The sequence below is a fragment of the Hevea brasiliensis genome, chromosome 16 (genome assembly GCF_030052815.1).
Source record: "Hevea brasiliensis isolate MT/VB/25A 57/8 chromosome 16, ASM3005281v1, whole genome shotgun sequence".
Classification (NCBI taxonomy): Eukaryota; Viridiplantae; Streptophyta; class Magnoliopsida; order Malpighiales; family Euphorbiaceae; genus Hevea; species Hevea brasiliensis.
Window position 1 is genome coordinate 52,163,187 of NC_079508.1, and position 23,865 is coordinate 52,187,051.

At 33.5% G+C, this 23,865-nt stretch overlaps 2 protein-coding genes across 6 annotated transcripts; one reads left to right on the plus strand and one right to left on the minus strand.

Moving 5' to 3' along the window:
* The first annotated feature begins 767 nt into the window (after positions 1-767).
* LOC110640886 (protein NETWORKED 1D) lies at positions 768-16,554 on the plus strand. 4 transcript variants are annotated; one of them, XM_021792420.2, is made up of 12 exons: positions 768-939; positions 1,214-1,302; positions 2,114-2,216; positions 3,397-3,597; positions 3,737-3,859; positions 4,032-4,069; positions 4,145-4,253; positions 5,321-10,531; positions 14,003-14,158; positions 14,324-14,422; positions 14,504-14,703; positions 15,886-16,554. In XM_021792420.2, exons 3-12 carry the CDS (start codon positions 2,139-2,141, stop codon positions 16,166-16,168), a joined length of 6,498 nt encoding a protein of 2,165 aa, XP_021648112.2. In that variant the 5' UTR covers positions 768-939; positions 1,214-1,302; positions 2,114-2,138; the 3' UTR covers positions 16,169-16,554. The 4 variants fall into 4 exon arrangements, with proteins under 4 accessions (XP_021648112.2, XP_057993850.1, XP_021648115.2 ...); XM_058137867.1 differs by having other exon boundaries at positions 1,214-1,277; XM_021792423.2 differs by having other exon boundaries at positions 770-1,302; positions 14,504-14,646.
* A 533-nt stretch (positions 16,555-17,087) lies between these two features.
* LOC110640887 (membrane-anchored ubiquitin-fold protein 3) lies at positions 17,088-19,773 on the minus strand. 2 transcript variants are annotated; one of them, XM_021792424.2, is made up of 3 exons: positions 19,060-19,773; positions 17,937-18,107; positions 17,088-17,632 (listed from the first exon to the last, which is right to left on the minus strand). In XM_021792424.2, exons 1-3 carry the CDS (start codon positions 19,190-19,192, stop codon positions 17,577-17,579), a joined length of 360 nt encoding a protein of 119 aa, XP_021648116.2. In that variant the 5' UTR covers positions 19,193-19,773; the 3' UTR covers positions 17,088-17,576. The 2 variants fall into 2 exon arrangements, with proteins under 2 accessions (XP_021648116.2, XP_021648117.2); XM_021792425.2 differs by having other exon boundaries at positions 17,937-18,101; positions 19,060-19,760.
* Positions 19,774-23,865: the final 4,092 nt, after the last annotated feature.

Genomic DNA, 23,865 nt, shown 5'->3' on the forward strand with positions numbered 1-23,865 from the left:
AAGAAGTTTGTTATAGGAAATTATACTTTCTAAAAAAGCGTACATTAAAAAAAGCGGAGTATTTTGAAGTAAGAGATTAGCCTCTGATAAGGATTCTGCAACGGTCACGAAGATACAGTGGCTCCGAAACATGGAAAAATCTTCAAAGTGGAAACCAGTCAGCCTTGATTAGTCCAATTAAAACCGTTCTAGCTCTGGTGGCGGTCCTTCTTCCTGTATCCCACAAAAAAACCCAAATGCCCATTTTAGTAATATATAGTAAAATCCATCATTGTCAATTAAAATAAAATCAAAATTAATCAACGTTCAGAAGCTGACAATTAACACGTTTGCGGGCTTTGGCGGGAGGTCTCTTTTCTTATAATGCCTTATTATTATTATTATTATTATCAATCTTCTAATATTAAAATTCTCAATAGCCTGAAAGCTGATGGTTCACCTTCAATCTCATCTCCATCTCACCTTATTAATTTAATTCCCTTAATTAAATTATCTCTTAATTAAACCCAAATTTTCTGTTCTAATTTACGCCATAAACATCACTCTTTCCTAGACAAAGCATACACACAAAAACACTAGACACTCCCTCATCTCTATGTCTGAAGCTAGACAACGAGGGTAGACGCGGTCAGAACCTTCTCCGTAAAGATTCTCTGCTTTCGCTTCCACCTTAAGCACCTGCAAATCTGCCAATTGCTACTACCTACCCCATTTATTATTTCTTTCACACAGTATAATATGTTTCTTTTCTCGACTTTTTAAATATTTTTTTATTCTTAACTTAAGATTCCAGTGATCTAAATCTCGAGTTTTCACCCGGATTTCCCTGTGTTGCTACCCTGCATTTTTTGGGTTCTACATTTCTTTACTTGTTTTGGCGTTTTCTCCAATTTTTTTATTTTTTCTTAATTTTTTTTTACTCTAAGAAGTTCTAAACTGGTAAATGCGTACTGTTCTCTGGCTTTTCCTTAGTTTCTTCGTTTATTCGGTGGGTGGATTTTCTTTGAAAAGAAAAGGAGTTTTCGTGTAATAGACTTTATAGGGTGCAAATTTTTCCACATTTAGCTGGGCATTTGGTTTTTGGATTCTTTTTCACTCTTTGCTCTTTTGTGTCAGTCTTTTTGACCCCTTTACTGTGAAGCGGGTGCGTTTTTTGGTGCTTGTTTGTCGTTTATGGAATTAAAATTCTTGAAAAATCAATATATTCTTGTAGGGTTTGGATCAGGACGTTTCCCTTGGTGGACATTGTGATATCGTTTCTGGGTCGGGCGTTTTAGGTAGGTTTGTGCCTCATTGAAGCGGGTATGAGCCGCAATTAGCTTTCTTTCTGTTTTTTTGTTCTCTTTTTGCTTGGATTTTGACTTGCACTCTTTCATCCTTTGTTTGGTTTATGAGAAAGTAAATGAAAGAAATGAAATTTAAGTTATTGGATCTTGTGATGTTCAGTGTGTTCTAGTTTTGACTGCGGGTCAGTGATAATGGCTGGCTGGAGGATCATGTGTTTGCATTTTGGGTTTGCTTCTTCTTGCTTTTTATTTCCTGCTTGGTGCTAGTTCTTTCCTGATTCTTTTATAAATTCAAGTTAAGAGATTTACAGGATACTGGAGCTCGCTTTTTCGTGTCTGAAATTTGTATTAAATTATCCCAGACATTGTTCCTTTGCTGTTGGATTAGCTTTTGACACCGTTAGTGTCTTAGACATTAGTGGTTCCAATTTAATGTGTTTTTTAGTAGTTCACTGTTCCTTATGCTGCCCGGTAAAGCCATCTGCTGCGAATGCTAGTAATACAGTTGAATTTTCCAAATGAAAGTTCGGCTGTCCATTTGCAAGTAGTGATCTCTGATAGCAGCATCAAGTCTTAATTGTTTGACTGTTTCAAGTTCACCTCAGATCTTTCTTTCCTTTATTCTCATTTTTTTATTAATATACATAAATCGTCTTGAGTAACCTGCTTGATGAGAGTCTTTTGAATCATCACAATTCTCCATTATACCCATGCACCTTGTTGATAGTTGCTTCTCAAGCAGAATATCCTTCCAAATAGAGCATCAATTCCTTTTTCTTTGAATGATGATTCTGAAGATCTTATTGGTGTTCCAAACTGTTATGCAGCTGATGATAGATTGATTTTTCTGTAATGTCGAGGATCACTAAATGGAAGCTTGAGAAAACAAAAGTTAAAGTGGTCTTCCGTCTACAATTTCATGCTACACATGTAAGTGTACTCTCGTCAGTGCTAAAATCTGTCTATGGCTGAACGTTGTTGTCTTGTTGGATGTGCTAGTAAGCTATTACTGTTATTGTTAGTTAATTTGCTTAAGCGTTACTAGACTCCTTTGTTGACCTTGTTTCATTTCTAAACTTATGGACTGATTAATCTAGTGCATTTGGAGGTGTAGCAAAAGGCAGAAGCCATATCTTAGACAATGATAAGGTTGTAGAAGAATTTAAGAAGCCAATGAATATCAATCATGATTCTTAAAAAAAAACAAAAAAAAACATGGACACACACTCTCTGTTCGATAAATTATCTTGATGGCCATTGGGGAAAATGGCATATTCAAAAAAGGGAATGTACTTGAAATATATGAGAAACCTTAAGAGTAAGAGTTTTACATGTTAGAATATGCACTGTGCAGGCAATAAACTTATAGCTATGCAATAATGAGCTTGGATTTAATATTTATTAACAAATTAATATGGTAGGAATTCTCTGAAAATAAATTATATTTTGACCTTTGTATGACAATATATTGAATTTATGTTATGGGAGGAGTTCTATGCATGAAAAACTGCCAAATGCTTCCTGGTTCCATTTTTGTGGTCTATCATTTTTTTTTCTTAAATTTACTTGCCATCATCTTTACCTTTAAATTATTTTCCTTCTTTGTTTCTCCCCTTTCCAAAAGAAGATTAAATGGAGAAAACAATGGAAAAATTGTCCAAAACAATTTGATATAATAATCATATTTTATCTTGTTCCTGATAATTTTAATACTAATAATTTGACTTTGTACACAAAATCTGCTAGATAGAACAAGGGTTTAATTTTGATATTTTATCTTATTATTAAATATATTTTTCTCTTTATAAATTAATAGTATTAATATTCAATATTAGATATGTTAATATCTTTAAATTAATGATAAAACATATAATTGTAGGATTATATATATATATATATATATATATATATATATATATATGAGTTGAGTCATGTTACCCCTTTAATAAACATGTTTGGTTTAGGTTGAGAATTTTTGCGCAATTAATAAATTGGTTGGGTTAGAGTTGACCATTTTTATACTTATAAATTAACCAGACATGTATGTACACAATGCGAATTGCCAGCCCTAACAATGACTGAGTTTCATATTTCTTTTTGTGAGATACAGATTCCACAATCAGGATGGGATAAGCTTTTTATATCTTTCATTCCTACTGATTCTGGAAAAGCAACGGCAAAGACAACCAAAGCCAATGTGAGAAATGGGGCCTGTAAATGGGCAGATCCCATCTATGAGACAACCAGACTTCTCCAAGATAATAAAACCAAGCAATATGATGAAAAACTCTATAAGCTTGTTGTGGCAATGGTAATGTTTCAATTTTCTAGTTTTATGGACAACTTTTCCAATGTTCCTTGTATCTTTGTAGTGGCTTTTTTTTTTTTTTTTTATGTCATCCAGTCCCTAGGAAACTGTCTTTGGTCTGAATCTGATTAACATGCATCAGGGTTCAACACGATCTACTATACTTGGTGAGGCTACCATCAACCTTGCTGATTATACTGATGCATTAAAACCTTCTGTCATTGCTCTGCCTCTTCATGGGTGTGATTCTGGCTCTATTTTACATGTAAGCATTTCTGTCATTGCTCTGCTAGATGGTCATTTTACCAATAAGATTTAGTGGAAATATTCATGGTTTCCAATAATGCCGTACTTGCTTGTTTCAAAAATTTTCTATAGTTATAGGGATTTATATCATATTACCTTCACACATGTAGTAATGGTTCTTACGCTCTCAGGTCACTGTGCAGCTGCTTACTTCTAAAACTGGTTTCAGGTATTGCTTTAAAACAAATGAACATTGTGTTTCAACCATTTCTACCTACTTATATGTGGTTGTAATTAATTTCAGAGAGTTTGAGCAGCAGAGAGAAAGGGGATTGCAGACTGACCACAATAGTCCTGATGAATCTTCTGGCCGAAAAGTATCATCTTCAGAAATCAGTGATCAGATAGACAAGGTTTGATCATTTTTTTTTCTTAATGTTCTTTCTTGTGATTGTGCGATTGTGTCTCTGCTTTAGAATTGTGTGCCTGTTACAAGAGTCTGATATTCATCTACTTAACCATAGGCAAGCCTGAATTTCTCTTATGTTTACAAGCCTGATCTTGTTTACTTATTTGATATTAAGAAGATCTATTTTAACAGAATTAATTTTTTAGATCTATCAAATACTTGACTAGGAAGGAAGTTTTACTCTTCAACATTCACCTTTGTCTTCTTTATGAAAGAAAGAAGGCAAATTAGGCCCTTGGTTATGCAGACCTGCCAAAACCAAGGGATGGCATCACATGAATTAGTTCATCTAAGAACTATAATGGAATTCTTTGGTTTGTCTGATGAAGAAGGTGATCCTTTTATTTTTTTCTTTTCTCAACAATCTAAAGTAGCAAAGTCTTGTTAGATTTCTGCTGTGAAATTTTTTTTCTTCTCAAAATTGTCAAACAAACATGTTTTTGTTGGAGGATTTACTAGTTTGTTTTTATGTTTTGTGTACATTAATGGTTAACTGAAAGGCAATTTATTAATGAATGAGGAAACATGCCAAATGGGAGTGCATAGAGAGAGTAGTGATCTCTGCCATGTCAAACAAAGGCAAAGTGGAACTACAGACACAACTAAGAGCATGGGATGGGAGAGAAAACTTAAAGAACTTTGAAAGACCAATGTGACTAAGGGACATGCTTATGCTCTTTCCTTGATCTTTGTTTCATTTTGCATATCCTATTATTATGTTGCTTTCCATAATTTATATAGTTGGATGTTTGTTACTAGTTTTCATTTAAAAGTTTATGTAATGTAGAAAGGTGGAATAAGAGCAAGAGTGCAAGTATTTTTGGAAATTTTGAATTTCTTAAATGATGGACATGATATATATGTATGACTTGACATTTACTTTTAAAGAACAGTCCTGCTGACATTTAAGTTTTCTCTATCATAATGAAGTGCTTGTGTCATCCAGCAAATAGATACTTATTTTTGCTTGCTATCACTTTTTTTTTTTTCTTTCTTTTTTCCTGATTACAGGTAAATACAAGAGTTAGATTCAAAGAAAAATCTAAAGATCTTGCTTCACTTGAGGAAGAGGTGGGGCCAAATGAAGAATATGCAGACTCGGCTGTTGGATTTGATGGCTCTTCCAATACTTCAGAAAGCTTATATGCTGAGAAGCATGAAACCTCCAGTACACACGAAATTGATAGCATTAGAAGTACTGTCTCTGGTGATTTAGCTGGACTTTCCCTCAGTCAAAGTCCTCAGCTGGAGAAGGGGGATCCTTCTGATCATCGGTTTTCAGTGCAGGGGACCAATGATTGGGTTCATGGCTGGAGTTCAGACTATTCTGTCGACAATGATTTGGCGGCTGCTTATGAAGATAATATTAGGCTTAGAGGAAGCTTGGAAGTAGCTGAGTCATCTATTCATGAGCTTAAATTGGAGGTAAACTCGATACAGAGTCATGCTGATAACATAGGTCATGAAGCACAGAAATTTGCTAAGCAACTTGATGCTGAGATTGCTTCTGGAAAAGAGCTATTAAAAGAGGTATCTGTACTGAAATCAGAGTGTTCAAAGTTGAAAGGTGATCTTGAACAGCTAAAGGTTTCTAAATTATGCCCTCCATTTAGCAGCAGAGAAGTTTTTGGGGCAGAACAGAACCGCTTATTTCAAGATTTACAGCTCAGATGGCTAAAGGGGCTTTTAGCCATGGAGGATAAAATAAGAGAATTTCAGAATAAGGAATGCTTTGGCAATGATGAGAGAGACTTCAGATTCCTTTCTTCAGATATAGAGGCATTGCTTGGTATCTTGCAGAATCTCAAACAAGCAAGTGGACTATCAGCTTCTAGTCTCAACTTGTTACCCTCAGAAGGAGCGAGCATAAAGGAGATTAGAGAAATGAGTCTGCATAAAAATTGCCAGTTTGCAACAGGTGAAGGGTTTGATGTGGACTTATATCAACCTGAGCTAGGCATGCTTCATTGTCTTAACATACCTGGTCTGATTTCTCATGAATCTGATGCTGTAGATACAATTAATGCAATGAGAAGCAAGATTTTTGAACTTCTGAGAGAGTTGGATGAGTCAAAAGCAGATCGGGAGAGTCTTGCAAAGAAAATGGACCAGATGGAGTGCTACTATGAAGCCCTTGTCCAGGAACTTGAGGAAAATCAGAGTCGGATACTGCACGAGTTGCAAAATATCAGAAATGAGCACTCGACTTGCTTGTATACAGTTTCATCCACTAAGGCTGAGATGGAGTCCATGCGCCAAGACCTGAATGACCAGATAGTAAGACTTGCCAATGACAAAAGTGATATTGATTCCCTCAACAAAGAGCTTGAAGGAAGGGCTGTAACTGCAGAAGCAGCACTCAAAAGGGCACGTTTGAACTATTCAATCGCTGTAGATCAGTTACAGAAGGACCTTGAACTGCTTTCTCTCCAGGTTTTGTCCATGTATGAGACTAATGAGAACCTCATCAGGCAAGCCTTTGTAGATTCTTCACAACCAAGCATTCAAGAATTTGATTCAAGGGAATATGCTGCGAAACTCTTGCAATTTCAAAATCAAGCTGTTGGCATAAGGAAACAACAGTTGGGTGGAGATTCTCTAGATGACTTGAAGAGATCATTGCACTTACAGGAAGGTCTTTATCAGAAGGTTGAAGAAGAAGTTTTTGAAATGCATTTTGTTAACATCTACTTGGATGTGCTTTCAAGGGCTCTCCAGGAAACTTTGCTTGGTGCAAATGAAGATGTTAAGCTTATGAATGAGAAAGTAAATGAGCTTAAGGAGCAGCTAGAGCTTTCAGCTGAGTCAAAGGTGTTACTGATGCAAAAGCTGCAGATTGCACTGGATGATGTTCACTCTCTCAATGATTACAAGGCTAATTGCATTGCTAAATGTAATGATGTGACTCAACAAAACCGAAATTTGGAGGTGAATTTACAAAATGTGACCTGTGAAAATCATTGTCTTGTGCAGAAGATTACTGAATGGGAAGCTCAGGTGATGCAATACAGAGGCTATGAGAGCAAATATGAGGCCTGTTCTGCAGAGAAAGCAGAGTTGGTGTGCTTACTGGAAAAGAAAACCCTAGAAAATGGGATTCTTCAACAAGAAAACTTGTCTTTGCAGGATGAGTTGAAAATCGTCAAAATTGAGTTTGGCGAGCAGGCTTCTCAGAAGGAAAACCTGCAGAATCTGGTAGACTTTTTGCGATGTAAATTGCAGAACTTACTGGCGTCCTACAAAAACAAAAATATCAATGGATTGCCTCTCTTTTGTGAATCTGACAGTCAGGATTTGCAGTCCAGGGACTTAACTGGTGTTCTAATGCAGTTGGAAGAGCTTCAGCACAATGCATGTGAAAGGATTCTCCAACTTGTGGAAGAGAAGAAATGTCTAATGCATGAAATGGATGTTGCGCAACTGTCAACTACTACAGCTGAATCTGAGATTGCATTGATGAAGCAAAAGTTTGAACATGAAATAAGGAGTATGGTGGATAAATTAGATGTGTCAAATGCATTGCTGCAGAAGCTTCAATTAGATATTGATATTTTTGCTGACAGACTTGAGGTTAGCTCCGAAGTTGAAGAAAAATGCACACAGCAGCACAATGAGCTTTTCTCTGATCTTGATCATATGGAAGTTGCGCTTGAAGAACTTGCTTCTATGAACAGAAATCTTGCTCATGAAATCTCGGCATTTGAGACTTTGACGGCAGCAGAACTCACCAAGGAAAACCATGCTTTAATGGCATCTCTACAGGAAAAAAATGAGGAATGTACCAATATGGCATCAGAACTGAAAAGCTTGAAAGAAAGTTTGCAATCTCTGTATGATGAAAACCAGGCTTTAGTGGCATCTTCAAGGGATAAAACAGAGGAGTCTGTCTGGCTTGCTTCAGAGTTAAAAAATATAAGAGAGAGCTTGCAGTCTCTGCATGATGAAAACCAAGCTTTAATGATGTCTTTACGGGATAAAACTGAGGAATCTGTCAAACTCGCATCAGAGCCTAACAGTTTGAAAGAAAGCTTGCAGTCGCTACATGATGAAAATCAAGCTTTGGTGGCATCTACACAGGATAAAACCGATGAATCTTCCAAACTTGTATCGGAGCTTAGTAGTTTGAAAGAAAGTTTGCAGTCGCTGCATGATGAGAAACAAACTTTGATTGCATCTTTACAAAATAAAATTAAGGAATCTGCTAATCTTGCATTGGAGCTAAACCACTTGAAAGAAACTTTGCAATCTCTGGATGATGAAAAACAATCTTTGATGGCTTCCTCACAAGAAAAAACCAAGGAAACTGCCAAGCTTACATCAGAGCTGAACAGTTTGAAAGAGAATTTGCAGACTCTGCATGATGAAAACCAAGTTTTGATGGTGTGCTCAAGGGAAAAATCTGAGGAATCTTCCAAGCTTAAATTGGAGTTAAACAGTTTGAAAGAATGTCTTCAATCTGTGCACAATGAAAACCAAGATCTGGTTGTGTCTTCGCAGGATAAAACTAATGAGTGTGTTCAGCTTGCATCTGAGCTAAACAGACTGGGAGAGAGTTTGCGATCTCTGTATGATCAGTTGCAAGAAGAAAGAAGGGTGAGAGAGAGTTTAGAGATTAAAATCACGAATCAAACTTCCCAATTAAATGAGAAGGAATTTCAGTTGCTCCATCTCAAGAAATTGGTGTCAGATCTAGAATTGGAGAAATTGAGAGTTTGCAATCTTTTGTCTCACTATGATGACAGCCTTAAAAGCATTCGTGAAGAATGTTGTTCTCTTTCTGGTCTTGAAACTGAGATATGTGAAGTGCATGAACTATTAATAGCTGCAGATGTCAAACTAATTTTCACAAGAACTCAGTATGAAGACAGGGTTGAAGAGCTGGTTTTGCAACTTTGCTCCTCAGATAGGCAGGTTACAGAACTTCTGAAGAAGCATATTGATCTAGAAACAACCCTAACTCACTGTCTTGCCAACGAAGCCCAATACATTGAAGAGAATGCAAATTTGTTGACAAGTCTCAACTCCATTAGATCTGAGATCGAGGCATCTATTGCTGAAAATAGTTTACTTCTTGAGGCAAACAGAGTTACGACAGCTGAGCTTGAGGAATACAAGCATTGGGCTCATAATGTTGTCCTTAGAGATTTTGAGGGTAAAAGTCAGCAATGCCAAGATGTTGAAAGGCTCAAGCACACGATGTTGAGTTTTGAAGAGGAGACTGACAATCTGATGTTCTCCAAGGAAGAAATGGAAGTCCAAGTTCTAGTACTCAAAGCCAAGTTGGATGAACAGCAAGCTCATATAATTGCAATGGAAGGATATGGTGATGAACTAATGATGCTAAAGAAACAGTGTAATGAGCTCGCCCAGAGGCTTGCGGAACAGATTTTGAAGACAGAAGAGTTCAGAAACTTGTCTGTCCATTTGAAGGAGCTTAAGGACAAGGCTGACGCTGAGTGTATCCAGGCTCGTGAAAAAAGAGAACCTGAAGTACCACCAGTTGCCATGCAAGAGTCCTTAAGAATAGCATTTATCAAAGAGCAGTATGAAACCAGGCTGCAGGAACTGAAACTACAACTTTCCATCTCAAAAAAGCATAGTGAAGAAATGTTGTGGAAATTGCAAGATGCCATTGATGAAATTGAAAACAGGAAGAAATCTGAAGCTTGTCATCTGAAGAAAAATGAAGAACTGGGAATGGAGATCTTGAAATTGGAGTCTGAATTACAATCAGTGCTTTCTGACAAGTGTGAAAGAATGAACGCTTATGATCTGATGAAAGCTGAGATGGAATGTTCATTAATAAGCCTAGAGTGCTGCAAAGAAGAAAAGCAAAAGCTTGAGGTGTGTTTGCAAGAATGCAACAAGGAAAAGTCTAAACTTGCGGTTGAACTTGCTCAGATGAAAGAATTGCTAGAGAATTCAAAATTGGCTGTGAATATTCAGGAGGGAGGAAATGATGGATCCTGCAAGGGGGATTGCATGTCTTCTGATGAGTCAGTTTTCAGAAATGTTTACCAGGAAGATCCCATTGCTGATGCTTCAAGCTTTGGAAGAAAGAGTGTAGATGCAGCTCCTACAAGCGGTCCAACTAGAGACTCAGCTCTCAAGTGCTTGGAACAAGATAGTTCCAAGAATTGTGGTGAAGCTGAAAATACATGCCCAGCTCCCATTAACACAGTTGGCCAAACAAACACACTCGTGAATATGCAACTTGATCAGGTAAGTTCCAAATGGATTTTTTGCTTTCTTCAATTATTTATTATGTGCAGAAATTTGTGATAGATATTATATGTAGCATTTATGCACTTAATATATTGTTAATTTACTTGTAGCCTCTTAAAGTTTGACTTTTTTGTAGCAGGAGAATGTGATAGATATCAAAATCTGCATATTATCAGTTTATTACAGAAAACAGAAATGTATTTCAAGCATGGTTTTCAAGCCCAGTTTGGTCATTGAACCGGTGAAGGCAGGAGGTCAAGGGTTTAAACTTTAACTGGGGTCGAATTGGCGTTCAACCGGTTTACTATTAAATAAATATTAAGTATATCTTATGTAATTAATAACTTTTCTAATAATGTATTAAATTATGTCAAAATTAATAATTTTATTAAAATTTATAAATAAATTATTAAATAATCTTAGAAAAATTAAATAAAATAAATTAATTTTCTTAAATTATTTAAACATTTTATTAATATTAAAACATTTAATTTTTATAATACAAAAAAAGTCAATTAATTTTATTCATCATAAAAAAAGTAAAAATAATTTTAATGTATTTTATGCGTAATAATTTAATTTATGTAAAATAATTTTAGAATAAATTATATAATAAAATAATAACCATAGAATAACATAGATATATATTGAAGCAAAAATATGCATGCCAAAATGCTCAAGTGGGAGCTGACTATGAGAACCCTTAGGTAAAGGGTTCAATCCCCTAATATTGCCTTACAATTCATATTTTTTTATGAAGGTATGAACTGGTTAACGGGTTGATTGGCTTACCGATTTTCTGCTGGTTCAAGAGGGTCAACCCTGGTTCTCTACTAACAAGGGCTTTTAACATAAACTGAACTGGACTGGCCATTGGTCTAGTTGCCAACTAAACCAATCCGACTGGCTAGGCCAGTCCGATTGTAGAAACTATGATTTTAAGTCTGGTATCTTAGATTGGAATAGTAATCCTTTGGTACCTGTTAAGATTTAAGAATGAGAAGAAGAAAAAGAAAGAAAGGAAAGAAAGTAAGAGAAGGGAAAGATCCACAAAGACTACATCTTTATTCTCTCTTCTATATTTGAGAGAATAGAAAATTACATATTTATGTGCAAATTACTCCACTTATTTAGGAATACAAATCTCTACCTGATGTAGAACAAAAAGAAAGAACCAAGAATTAGGAGAAATCAAGGACCAATCCTTGGAAAAGAGAAATGATTCTCAATAATTTAATTTAATCTCAATAATAATCATAATCCAAAACTATTGAATAATAGAAAATTAGCTCTATTTATAAAGCTTATAACCATAATCAAATTAGAAATACAAATCGTAATTTAACTTTAATTAGGAATACTAAATAAGATAAATTAAAAAATAATAGACTTAATAATAATAAAATTCCTAAACAATAAAAACTCTTTAAATTTCTTAATTCTATAATAATTAAAATTCCTAAATAAAATTCTAAACTTCCTATTTTGCATTTTTTTCCCCTGGTTGGAGAAAACTCGATCTCCAGTTCTAAAGTGTTGAAGGATCAAGAACCAAGTAAGGAGAACATAGAGTATGATTTTCTTGAACATTAGCAATAAGAATGACTTGAAGAAGTTTGTGCTCGTTTTTGTATTCCAAGAAATATTTGGGAAGATCAAATCAATTAGGACAACAATTAAAATGCCCTTTAACTCAATAGGAGCTCCAATTTTCATTGATATCTCCATAGTCTTTTTCATTCCCTAATATATCTTCCTCAAGCTTTGGTTGTACAGTTTTATCAATTTCTTGCTCTGGAAAAGGCTCTTCAACATGTGAATGCTCAAGACTCGAATCGTTGGATTCTTCAATCTCATACTCTTCAACCTTCGTTTCCCTAGGTTGCTCTTTTTGTTCCTCATTCTCATCTTCAAGCTGCTCATCGAATTTTTCTTCTTGTTCATCTTCAACGTCAAGCTTCTTTCCTTGATTTACAATTTGAATTTCTTCTTTAAGTTCTTGCTCAGTTACCAATAACTTATTAAGTTCTATTTTTGATAACTCATCAACCTGTACTTTTTCAACTTTTGATAGCTTATCAAGCTGTGCTTTCAATTTTTTTACACTTGAAATCACAAGTTCTTTTTTGCATTCTTCAAGCTCTTTTTCCTTAGCTTGTAAGAATTATTGTAAATCTTCATATTCCTTTTCTTTATCTAGTAAAATCTATTTAACTTCTCGATATTCACCGTGTAAGAAAGAACACCTTTCACGATCACGTCTATAACTATAATTATCTATCCAATGACATAGAGATAGTAATTGACCCTTATGCAATCCAATATCATAATTAATTTTTTCAAGAACATTTTTGTAATAATTGATCTTCTTTTTTAACCTCTCAATATAAGTTTCCATGGCATTTGAAGTAAGAAAGCATACCTTAATTGAAGGAAAAAAAAAATCCTCAAAATTCAGCTTTTAAGCAAAGAGGTAGATCGGCTGATGACGAGTTGCTAGGTTCTTATGGTTTTCAACTCTTTTTTTTTTTTTTTGAATTTTAGGCAATAAGGAAAAATTTTGAAGAATAAAAATACCAGTGGGAATCTAAGGAATGGGAAGACTTGAATGAGAAGTCTGATAATTTTGCGAAAACTGATGGAAATTTGGCTCAATTTTAGGCTCTGATATCAAAATTGATATAGAACAAAAAGAAAGAATGAAGAACTGGGAGAAATCAAGGACTAATCCTTGAAAAAGAGAACTAATTTTTAATAATTTTATTTAATCTCAATAATAATCATAATTCAAAACTATTGAATAATAGAAAATTAGCTCTATTTATAGAGCTTACAACCCTAATCAAATTAGAAATAGAAATCCTAATTCAACTCTAATTAGGAATACTAAATAAGATAAATTAGAAAATAATAGACCTAATAATAATAAAACTCCTAGAAAATAAAAACTCTTTAAATTTCTTAATTCTATAATAATTAAAATTCCTAAATAAAATTCTATCCTTCCAATTCTGCATTATTTCTTCCTATTCTGCATTACTACCTATTTAGGATTATAAATCCTGCATTAAATAGGAATATATAAACTATATTGACTTTCTGTAACAGTACCTAATGTGGTGAATCTACAAGAGAATTTGTTTGATTTGGCATAATCTGTATTCATTGTCTCTACTCGTAACGCCATTAAATGACATTGACATTATTATCATTAGCTAAAAACTAGCCTTTTACATTGTGTCCTTGAAAGTCTGAAAATTGCCCTCTATCTAATCTTCTATAACTTTTAACAATGAGAAAATGCGAAAACATAAAAGAACAAATGAAGCCAATAAAATGACTGAAAAACTATATGATTTGATATTTACTGAAGACTATCCTGTGTTTGCTATCAGAGCCATAAAATGCTTAAATCTCATCCTCTATTGCATATTGAACCTAAGTATTTGTTTGCATAATTATCACCAGGACGTTCTTGTATCTAGTGGTGTGAATGGAATTCAAAGCCCCATACTCCTAAATCAAGAGAAGTTGCTGCACAGTGACATGAAGCATTTAGCTCTTATCAATGAACATTTCAGAGCCGAAAGTTTAAAGTCTAGCATGGACCACTTGAGTAATGAGGTATGCATATTTGACCTCTCAAGACAAGTAAGAAAATCAACACAAATCACTTGTCTATAGTTTGGCATGATAAAAAAAGGCTCATTACAGCCTTTAGGTCCCAATACAGAATTTGCAAGATAATGTCTAATGGCAAGTTAATCTTTATTTATGTTCTCCATGTAGTTGAAGAGGATGAAAAACGAGAATTCACTTCTGCAAGATAATCATGGTTTTCACCAGAAATTTCCTACTTTACAAAGAGAATTTATGCAGTTAGAAAAGGTAAATAACCTTTCATCTTTAGCTTCTTATAATGTAGTTGTTCCCTTCATTCAAGCTCTTAATTTTCTGCTGTTTTCTCAGGCCAATGAAGAACTAGGAAGCATGTTCCCTTTGTTTAATGAATTTTCAGGGACTGGCAATGCGTTAGAAAGGGTGCTTGCATTAGAAATTGAGCTTGCAGAAGCTCTGCAGGCAAAGAAGCAATCAAGCATCCATTTTCAGAGGTATGCCGTCAAGGATAGTGGGGGCACAGAGAATTCTCTCTCTCCAGATTTCATTAGGCAATTTTCTTTTCAAATGTGTCTTGCTTGCAATATGCATAACTATACGTGATATTTTGGTGTTTTATAATGAAAGGGTGGCTAAAAAGAAACTCAACTGTCTGGAATTAAATTTGACCCAAGTTGCAAATGCTTTTGAGGATCGTATACCAACAGCTTAAGACTCTGCTTGATGTAGAACAAGCTTTGATACCAAATTGATGTAAAACTAGTAGGAATGTAGGATAATGGGGATTGCAATTTGAAAAAAAAAAAAAAAGTGTTAAACAAATTCACAAGGGGTAGGGAAACTCATTCTCAATATTATTAGCTCAAAGCAATTATCAATTGTCATGAAAATCTCTCAAATAAAATACGTTGAAGACATAGGTATTTATAGTTTATCAACTAGTCCTATTAGTAACTAATTAGGAATAGTAAACCAAAATAAATTAGGAATACTAAATAAACTCAAACTTCATGAATAAAATAAATACTATAAATATTGGAAATATAAAATTCTTAATTTTACAATGAAAAATAAAGATAATTCTTAACCCTATTCTTCCTAGGCCGAATCATTGCTTCTAGAATTCTGTGTCAAGGATTAGCAGGATATTTGTGGCCTTGGTTATTATTTATAGCCTGGTGTTACCACTTGTTGGTAATTGTCATTTGTGTACAAAGCACAGTATTATTGATAAAATGGCCTGATATTTCCATGCGTATGCTTTGCCTAATCATTTTCTTTTTTTCTTTTTTTTCCCCCTCCTTTATCCTTAGCAGTGCCCTTCTTTATTTGGTTTTGTGTTAAAAATAGAACTTTCACTGTTTCGCTAACCTGGCACTGGCTTCTTTTATGTCAGGTTATATTTTAAAAGCCTTTTGAAATGCTGTGAACTTGCTTCAATGACACTCAAACTAATTGGCGTGTGAACTTTTGTCCGCCATTTTTTACCCCTTGACAACATATCAATATTAATTTGCCTTGCATCGTTCTCATTTGATAGATTTCTGAACTTGTTCAAGAATCATTTGATTGAAGTTTTTTCACTTTATGTTAGTAGGATCCTTCCAAATATGTGAAACCTTCTATTAGTATATGATGTACAATTGTTTCGAACTTTTTGAACATGTTAGCATAATCTAGAATCTTAACTGATGCAAAACAACTAATAAATATGAAATTCTCCTCTGCTCCAGTTCTTTCTTGAAACAACACAGTGATGAGGAAGCAGTATTCAAAAGCTTTAGAGATATCAATGAGCTGATTAAAGACATGCTGGAACTGAAGGGAAGGTATACGGCTGTGGAGAGTGAACTAAAAGAGATGCATGACCGCTACTCTCAGCTAAGCCTTCAATTTGCGGAGGTTGAAGGGGAGAGACAGAAACTCATGATGACTCTTAAGAATGTTCGGGCGTCCAAGAAGGCCCTACACTTAAATCGGTCGTCATCAGCTTCAGTTGGGGACCATTCCTTGTAGCCATTTTGACAAGCCTTTGCTAGTGTCTTGTTTGCAAAATCTCTGGACTCCCTTCTACTGAGTACGAAGTTGAACATCTTGCCTTGCCACAGCAATTTGATTACGTAGACTGCTTGGCTGCTACTCATGGAGTACCTGGTCATTCCAAATGCAATTTTCAAATATTTATAAGCCTGGTAAGGATGTCACAAGCTTAGAAGTGTAAATAAAACTGTATTTACTGGGTATTGTCCCGCCGTTGCTACTATCACAAGGTATAGATCCCTGTAACAGTATGACAATTTGGTAGCAATGTTGTAATTATATTATTGTATAGTAAATCAAATTCGTTGAAAAATCAATTTTGTTTAATAACAGCAACAAGCGAGAAAAACACAGTTCCTTAATCCCTTTTTTCGTGCTTCCATTCCAATTGTTTGAAGTGGAATCTCATTGTTTTGTGGTATTCTGCTATGCAAATGTGTTCTTGTACATTAGCTGGAGCGCTTATAATTGAATAGGATTGAAGAGTTGCGAAATACCCTTAGCTAGCTGTGTCTAGCTGCCTGCATTTAAATTAATTTATCTGTCAAAATGATGCTAATCAAGAGGAATGTTGATACTGAAAATGCTTTTCAATCCATCTTTATTGTCTCACAATTGCTCACACAAGGAAGCGTAGTTTTAGTTTAAGATGTTATGATGGATGTCGGAACAAGAAATGGCTTAACTTATTCTTGTGGTTCAAAGAGTTGATCACAAAAAGACATTTCAATTAACAGACACGTTATGCAAAGTTTGAACATTTCCCGACCGATGCAGATCCCCTTTTGAGAAAAACATTTTTCCAGTAAACAATAATACGTTCCTTGAATAATTTCAAACAGAAATCAATGGCATTTCAGAAGCAGCAAGAGTGTGATCAAATGAAAATATGAAGTTAAACTACAAACCTCACCGTCAGATGAAAATTTATTTCCTGTACCTTTTCATAAGCTGTCAGATTACAAGCAAATCAGATCAAAACTATCATGTCTTCTATAACTGCCTGTAATTTTTTTGTTCTCTCCTTTTTTTCCCAAATTTTTGTTGATAGATGCAATACTTCCAATAAACTCAACTTCTAATTCACAGATATTAATTCCTTTTTTGCATTCACAACTAATGGAGGAGCTAAGGAGTAATCTTCCAAGGAAACCAAAGACGAGCAACAGAGGAGTCTTGGTCACAGACGAAATGCTTCAGTTTTTGAGGCCACTTCAAACTAGAAGTTCCTGAAACATATAGTCAAAGCTTTTCTGAAACCAAATGACGCAGACTTATGGAAAAATGAATGGTATCTCAATTGCATCTCAACTATCGTCTACTTAAATGCTTGAAAAGGAAACGGCCCAGCCTAATAAGCGTCAGCAATTTTGGTCACTTGCAACTACAAGATTGAGCATGAGCACCTTGTCTTCTTTGTAGAATCTTTCTGCGGCTTCTCTGTGAAAAAAAAATAAATAAAAAGACAAAAAAACTGCTTAACAGTTGAATGGTCACGTACAATTAGTGCCTCACCTTTGAGTTGAAGCAACAATCTAGTCCTGCATCTTTTACTTTTTAAGAGTTTATGGAGCTATTCTATTTGAAAACTCAATTACTAAAATGTTGTTCCTGGTAAAAGATTTAGGGGCTAAAGTATATGATATTTTAATGGAAGGACTATAGTATATTTTAACTACAAATACATGTTAAATGTTACAAACATATACACTGCAGTAATAAAAAAAAATGCTGTGTGCATTACCTCTGTTTTTATCTGGCATGGGAGGACGCAGAACAACATGCATCGTGATGACACCTCCTGGAAGTTCACCGACTGGCATTCTGGACTCAGCAAGAGTCCAGTTGTTTTCCAGTATCTTTCCAGCATTTATGAGTTTCACATCATTTACAGTCTTTGGACCATTTTCTTTATCTTCCAAATAAAAATGGCAACTAGTTAGAGAAGGCAAATTTGTTAGATACTAAAATCCAATTTTTTAATCACTGAACTATAAAGCATTTCAAGACTTGGGGAAAGACAGTTTTCTTCCTTCTGTTCTTTTTCTTTTTGTCATGTGTGTGGGCTAGATGCAAGCTATTGCTGCCAATTCTCCATCTAACAGTAAGTTTCAGACTTAAAAGTACAAAATGCAGAACAAGAGCTCTGCAAAGCAAAGCGACGCTGATACGTCTATAATAGAGAAGGCCAAATTACTAATTCAAATTTCAAAACACAGCATTGCACCATTCTCATTCTGAATTTGTTATGTATACTGAACCATAGAGCGGGGCATCTTCTTTTCAGCTACAAAAAGCTTGGACAAGGCAAAATGAACAACAGTAACAGCAATAGTGTTCATTTAGACATCAACGTTTGTTTTAGCAACAAAGTAGAACTATTTAAAGACAATAATCACTACTTCACCAAGTTCAATCTATTTTAGCATGTAATTTTATCTAAATCTACTTGCAGGATTTTCATCTCATAAAGAGCTTCTAGAATTTGGTACAATATAGATTGCTTGAAGGTCAGAAAAACAAGTACACCACCAACAAACTTATGGAATAATTCGGAATCCAAATAATAAGGATAATTGCATTTTGATAGGTTAAAGGTAGACAAGGCAGATAAAAAATCATTATCAGCAAGGAAGAATAAGCGAACACTTAAAATCAAAGTTTCCTACCTAACAACCCAACTGATACGCAGTAACAAAGATTAAAGCACAAGAACAAAACTTTCAGACAATTACCCAGATTTTGAAGCAATGAATCAAAAACCAAGAAGCAAATATATGAAACGGTAACCTGAAAGAGTCAACACAGTCACACATAATAATTCAAGATGCATGAAAGTCAATACAGGAGATAAAAAGATTTTTAACCTTTTGGCCACTGTGCAATTATCTTCTCCTTGAGAGTTGCCACCGTGGTTGCCGGACTATATTTGTTTGGCCCAATATCAGTACCATCTGCCAGCCTGAATTTCAGCTCAATAATATCTTCTTCTCCTGCCATTGATAAATGAATTTACCAAAACCCCACCTCAAATTTTCATACTAATCTCCAAGAAACGTTTTGACCTCTCCAATTTGATAAAAATTTTCAGCAGAGAACAGTGAAAACTAGCATCCGATCGTGAACAGTGTCCAATAAGAGAAAACCAAGAACCCAGATCAAATATAGTGACCTTGGCCACAAAAGAAACAGTATTCTCAAAAGATTTTGATTTAAAAAAGTTAAAATTTTCACTTTGAGAAATAGGCTTCTAAATCCCCCCAGATCCTATTTCTGGATGCTATAACCAAGCGGGTGTAGGGTTTTTTCCCCTTTTTTTTCTGAAAGCGGGTGTAGGATTGATCGAAGAGAAATGTGAGCGGAACCCAAGAAAGAAGACAAGCAGGTTATTATAAATATTATCGGCAGTAAGGGTTTAAATACCTATCTCTTATATAAATATTCGATCACCCAAACTCTATGCCAATGGCAGACAGCCAGGTCATTGAATTGCTTGATGTAGAATGCAAGAAAGAGAGAGAGAGTAACTAAATGAAGAAGTTTCCAAAGTGATGGTTTCACTTGCCTGAATCTAACAGAAAAATCCAAGGATAAATGAAAACGAATCTTTTCTTTACATTTTTTTTAACCTCCATGTATTGCTTCTCTTCCACCTACATCATTTTTCAGACATGTTTCTCAATAATTTTAAAATTTTTTAAGCCATTAATTTTTTTTTATTTAAAAGATCTTAATTTTTTTTACTGAATAAATTGGGCAACATTATACATATAAAAGGATCTGATTCTATAGACCGTTTGTGCTGTGTGAAATATTAATTACATGCAAAATAATAAATTAATAAGACATTGTCATGTAAGTAAATGCAGTCATTAATTATTTTATTAAAAATATTTTAAAATAAAAAATAAGAATGGATAATTTTGATTTTGTAGTGCCCATTTTTTTCCCATCCATAGTAATAAGAAAACATGATTTTTAAATTATTACACATGTAAAATATTAAAAAAAAATTAATTAACTTCAGAAATGAACTTAGTAAATAATGCTACTTAGTAACTCTTACAAGTAAATAATTCATTGATAACTTTTATTATTAGACCAATTTTTTTGAAGGAATATGAGGATTTAAATTTATATTTTTTATAAAATTATATATATAATAAATCGTTTTGATAATATTTATTTTTTATGGTTTTTATTTGAAATGAAAATTTTTTAAATTTAATTTAATTACTTTTTTTATTAAATCTCGTATTTAAAAACTAATTGCCTCATTTAGAAATAAAAAATCATATATAAGGAAAAAATTTAATTAAATTCTCTCATAATAATATTTAATTTTTATTTTTTTAAAATATTTTTTTAAAAATAAGATTAATTGAATTTTTTTCATTGTAAACATGAAAATTGATGAAAAGACATTGAATGAATTGAATTATTATAAATTTATAGTTTCCAAATAAGCTGATTGGCTTCGTTTAGAAAAAAAATTATTTAAAAATAATTCAATTACTATTTTTAGCATAATTTCTAATTCTTTTAAAATGACTTTTTTTAAGTTAAATACAATTGAATTTTTCAAATATTCAGAAAATAAATTAATTAAATTAAATTTTTATAAATTTTAGTTTTTAAATAAGAAGAATAGATGATAGAATTCAATTCTTTTAACTTAAAAAAAAAACTCTTTGAAAAAAATAGAAATCATATTAAAAGTGATATGATTGTGTGATAATTAATTTTAATTATATTCTTGCAAATTATATATATATATATTCTTGCAAATAATTTTTGTTCAAATGAAGCCCTTTATGTTTGTTTTTAATAACTATTGATCCAAGTGGCATCTTAGATGGTGGACTTGTGTAGAAGGCCTCATAATAGTTTTTGAGTTGATACTGGTTGAATACGAGTACTTAAGATGCTTTTATGACCTTTGATAGATATTCGTATGGACTTATGATCACCCAGCGACTGCTCCTACAAAAAAGTAAAAGGTTAGAGGGCCAAGGGGTGTTACCCACTTGGCACTTTGATGGCTAAATTAGTAAAAAGCAGTTAAGGAGAAAAGAGTAAATGAGAGTCAGAAGGCTAGAGAATGAAAATTAAGGAATCTCTAATAGATGCCTATGTATATATATATATTCAAATTTTGTTAATAACATGTTTTCACTTATATTTGTTTATGCCAACTTGATCTGTTCTATTCAGCTATAACCTTTTATAGGGTAATTATATAATTCTAATACATATGAATTGACGGTTATCATGAATCTAACAAGTGTAAGTTTTAAGTACTAACTATGTAGTAGACTTACAACACAATAATGATGGGTAATTATCTTAGAGTCTCAATCAACTAGACATCTTGTTTCCTAGATGTTAGGACTAAATATACAGGATATTCATTATCTTGGCATAATGTCTGTATCACGACTTTAATATGATAAAAGTTTATCTATTAGAATCATAACTCTTTTGAGTAGTCATGATATACCCACTTTACTCGGCTAACAAAAAGATTACTCAATGAAAGTAAATGATCTCTTGAGTAGTCACAATGTATCTATTTTTCATAGTGTGAGCACATTCATTGATAAATTTTGATAGTCCATGTAGGGACTAAACTTATGCACATATAATATACCCTCTTAAAGTATTCGAATAACAAAAATATAGTTTGACCTTTTAATGACATATGTCACCTATCCAAGAGGTCGACTAATTTATATTGTATCAATTTCCCCATATATGTGCAATTTAAAATTATAAATATTTGAATAATTTTTAAAGCTATAAAATTTTAAATTCTAATCGAAGTCAAATAAGATTAAAAAAAAAAATTGAGACACAGGCTCAATAAACTTTATATCGTGAGAAGAAAATATCACATATCATCGATAGTGGGAGCAAACTTATAATAATTGAGCTTTCCCAACAATTTAATTGCATTGACAATTGAAAAATGGGACAATAGCTATATGGTTGAGTTTTTCAACATCACAATTATTCTTGACCAAAGCATCATCTAATTTGATCAAAGACCACATATCATCAATAGAAGGAGAGAGGTGGACCTTTTCAATCGAGTCCCTCTCTCCCCCTACCCCTATTTCCCTAGCTACTTCAATTGATGATGACTGATGACCATACACAAATAATGAAACCAAATGCCCCACAATGGATTATTGGCAACGATATCAAAAGACGAAATTGTTTTTTTAATGAATTTTAACTCAATAATATTTTAAGACTAGTTAATGTGAAAATCAAGTTTAAACTCAAATTTTTCAAGCAAAATTTGTATTAGAATCAAACATACAAGGAAATATAGACAAGTAAATGATATGAAGAATCCTAAAGATATAATTAGCATAATGACAACATCCATGTTGATTTAATCAAATGTTTAGTACACAATTATTTTGGAATTTTATGTAAAATTCAAATCTTCAGAATCAACAATCTGTTTCCCCACCCCACTTTTTATTCATCTCAACCAATGTGTATCGTTAGAAGTTGCTGAGTGAAATATCACATCCTTATAACTGTTGAAAAAGTTTCACTCAATCCGAAGATGACAAACCAAAATGGCTGCTTTCAGCTTTCAAAATACACCATCACCCTTTTTTTTTTTTTTTTTTTTTTTTTTTTTTTTTTTTTTTTTTTTGTAGCTTTTCATCGCATTAGAACCCCACCAACGAATTGAAGTGCAACAAAACTGAAAGCAAATCAGAAGATCCTCCTCAAATCCTATCTAAGCACTGTAGCTCCACAAACCAAGTTCGTGCAAATAAAGATCCTTCTGCAACCATCATATTTAGACGTGATAATGAAATATAATTTAAATCTACCTTACTAAACTTTGGTTCTCTAACTAATTGAAGCAGCTGCATGAATTTTTTCTTCTCTTTAGTAAGCTTAGAATTTTATTTAGGAATTTTAATTATTATAACATTAAAAAATTTAAAGAGTTTTTTTTTTGAAATTTTATTATTATTAGGTCTAATTTTTTTAATTTATCTTATTTACTATTTCTAATTAATTGAATTAGGGTTTATATTCCTAAATTGCTTAGGTTTATAAGTTCTATAAATAGAGCTAGTTTTATATTATTCAGTACCTTTGACTATGATTATTATTGAGATTAAATAAATTTGTTGAGAATTAGTTCTCTTTTCAAGGATTAGTCCTTGATTTCTTGGTTATTTCACTTTATTCAACATTAATTTTTGTTATTTTTTGTGGCTTTAAATTTTTGGATATGTTTTTCATGGGCCCGAATTGTGACTCGACCTGAAAGTTTCGCGCTGAGACCCGATTGGGATAAAAAGTGAGATCTGTGGTGGTAGCAGAAGGCACAGGTTGATAGGCCCGGGCTCGAAGCCCGCTATTGATCTCCTTGGGGGTGCAGAGGCAACGCCCCTGCGGTATGGACCAGTATAAATATTGTAATATTCTACCCTTTGCGGTAGAGTTATGAGATATTCGAGAAACACACTGGGATTAGGGTTTGGGAGTTCTGATTGATTGTATCTTGCACTTTTCATCATAGTAGAATCTTTTTTTCTTGTCTTGCCCGTGGACGTAGACCTTACGGTTGAACCACGTTAAATACTGTGTTATTCTTCTTCTTTTTTCAATACTAGGTGATTGTGCGATTTGTGTGT

What these genes read in the sequence shown, in the direction of transcription:
- LOC110640886 (XM_021792420.2), top strand. Translation starts at nt 2,139, where the DNA reads ATGTCGAGGATCACTAAATGGAAGCTTGAGAAAACAAAAGTTAAAGTG. An exon ending in TCAGTGATCAGATAGACAAG is followed by an intron (nt 4,254 to 5,320) that starts GTTTGATCATTT and finishes TCCTGATTACAG; the next exon opens with GTAAATACAAGAGTTAGATT. An exon ending in AATTTATGCAGTTAGAAAAG is followed by an intron (nt 14,423 to 14,503) that starts GTAAATAACCTT and finishes CTGTTTTCTCAG; the next exon opens with GCCAATGAAGAACTAGGAAG.
- LOC110640887 (XM_021792424.2), bottom strand. Translation starts at nt 19,192, where the DNA reads ATGGCAGGAGAAGAAGATATTATTGAGCTGAAATTCAGGCTGGCAGAT. An exon ending in AATTGCACAGTGGCCAAAAG is followed by an intron (nt 18,108 to 19,059) that starts GTTAAAAATCTT and finishes TTTATTTGGAAG; the next exon opens with ATAAAGAAAATGGTCCAAAG. An exon ending in CATGCCAGATAAAAACAGAG is followed by an intron (nt 17,633 to 17,936) that starts GTAATGCACACA and finishes TTTTTTTCACAG; the next exon opens with AGAAGCCGCAGAAAGATTCT.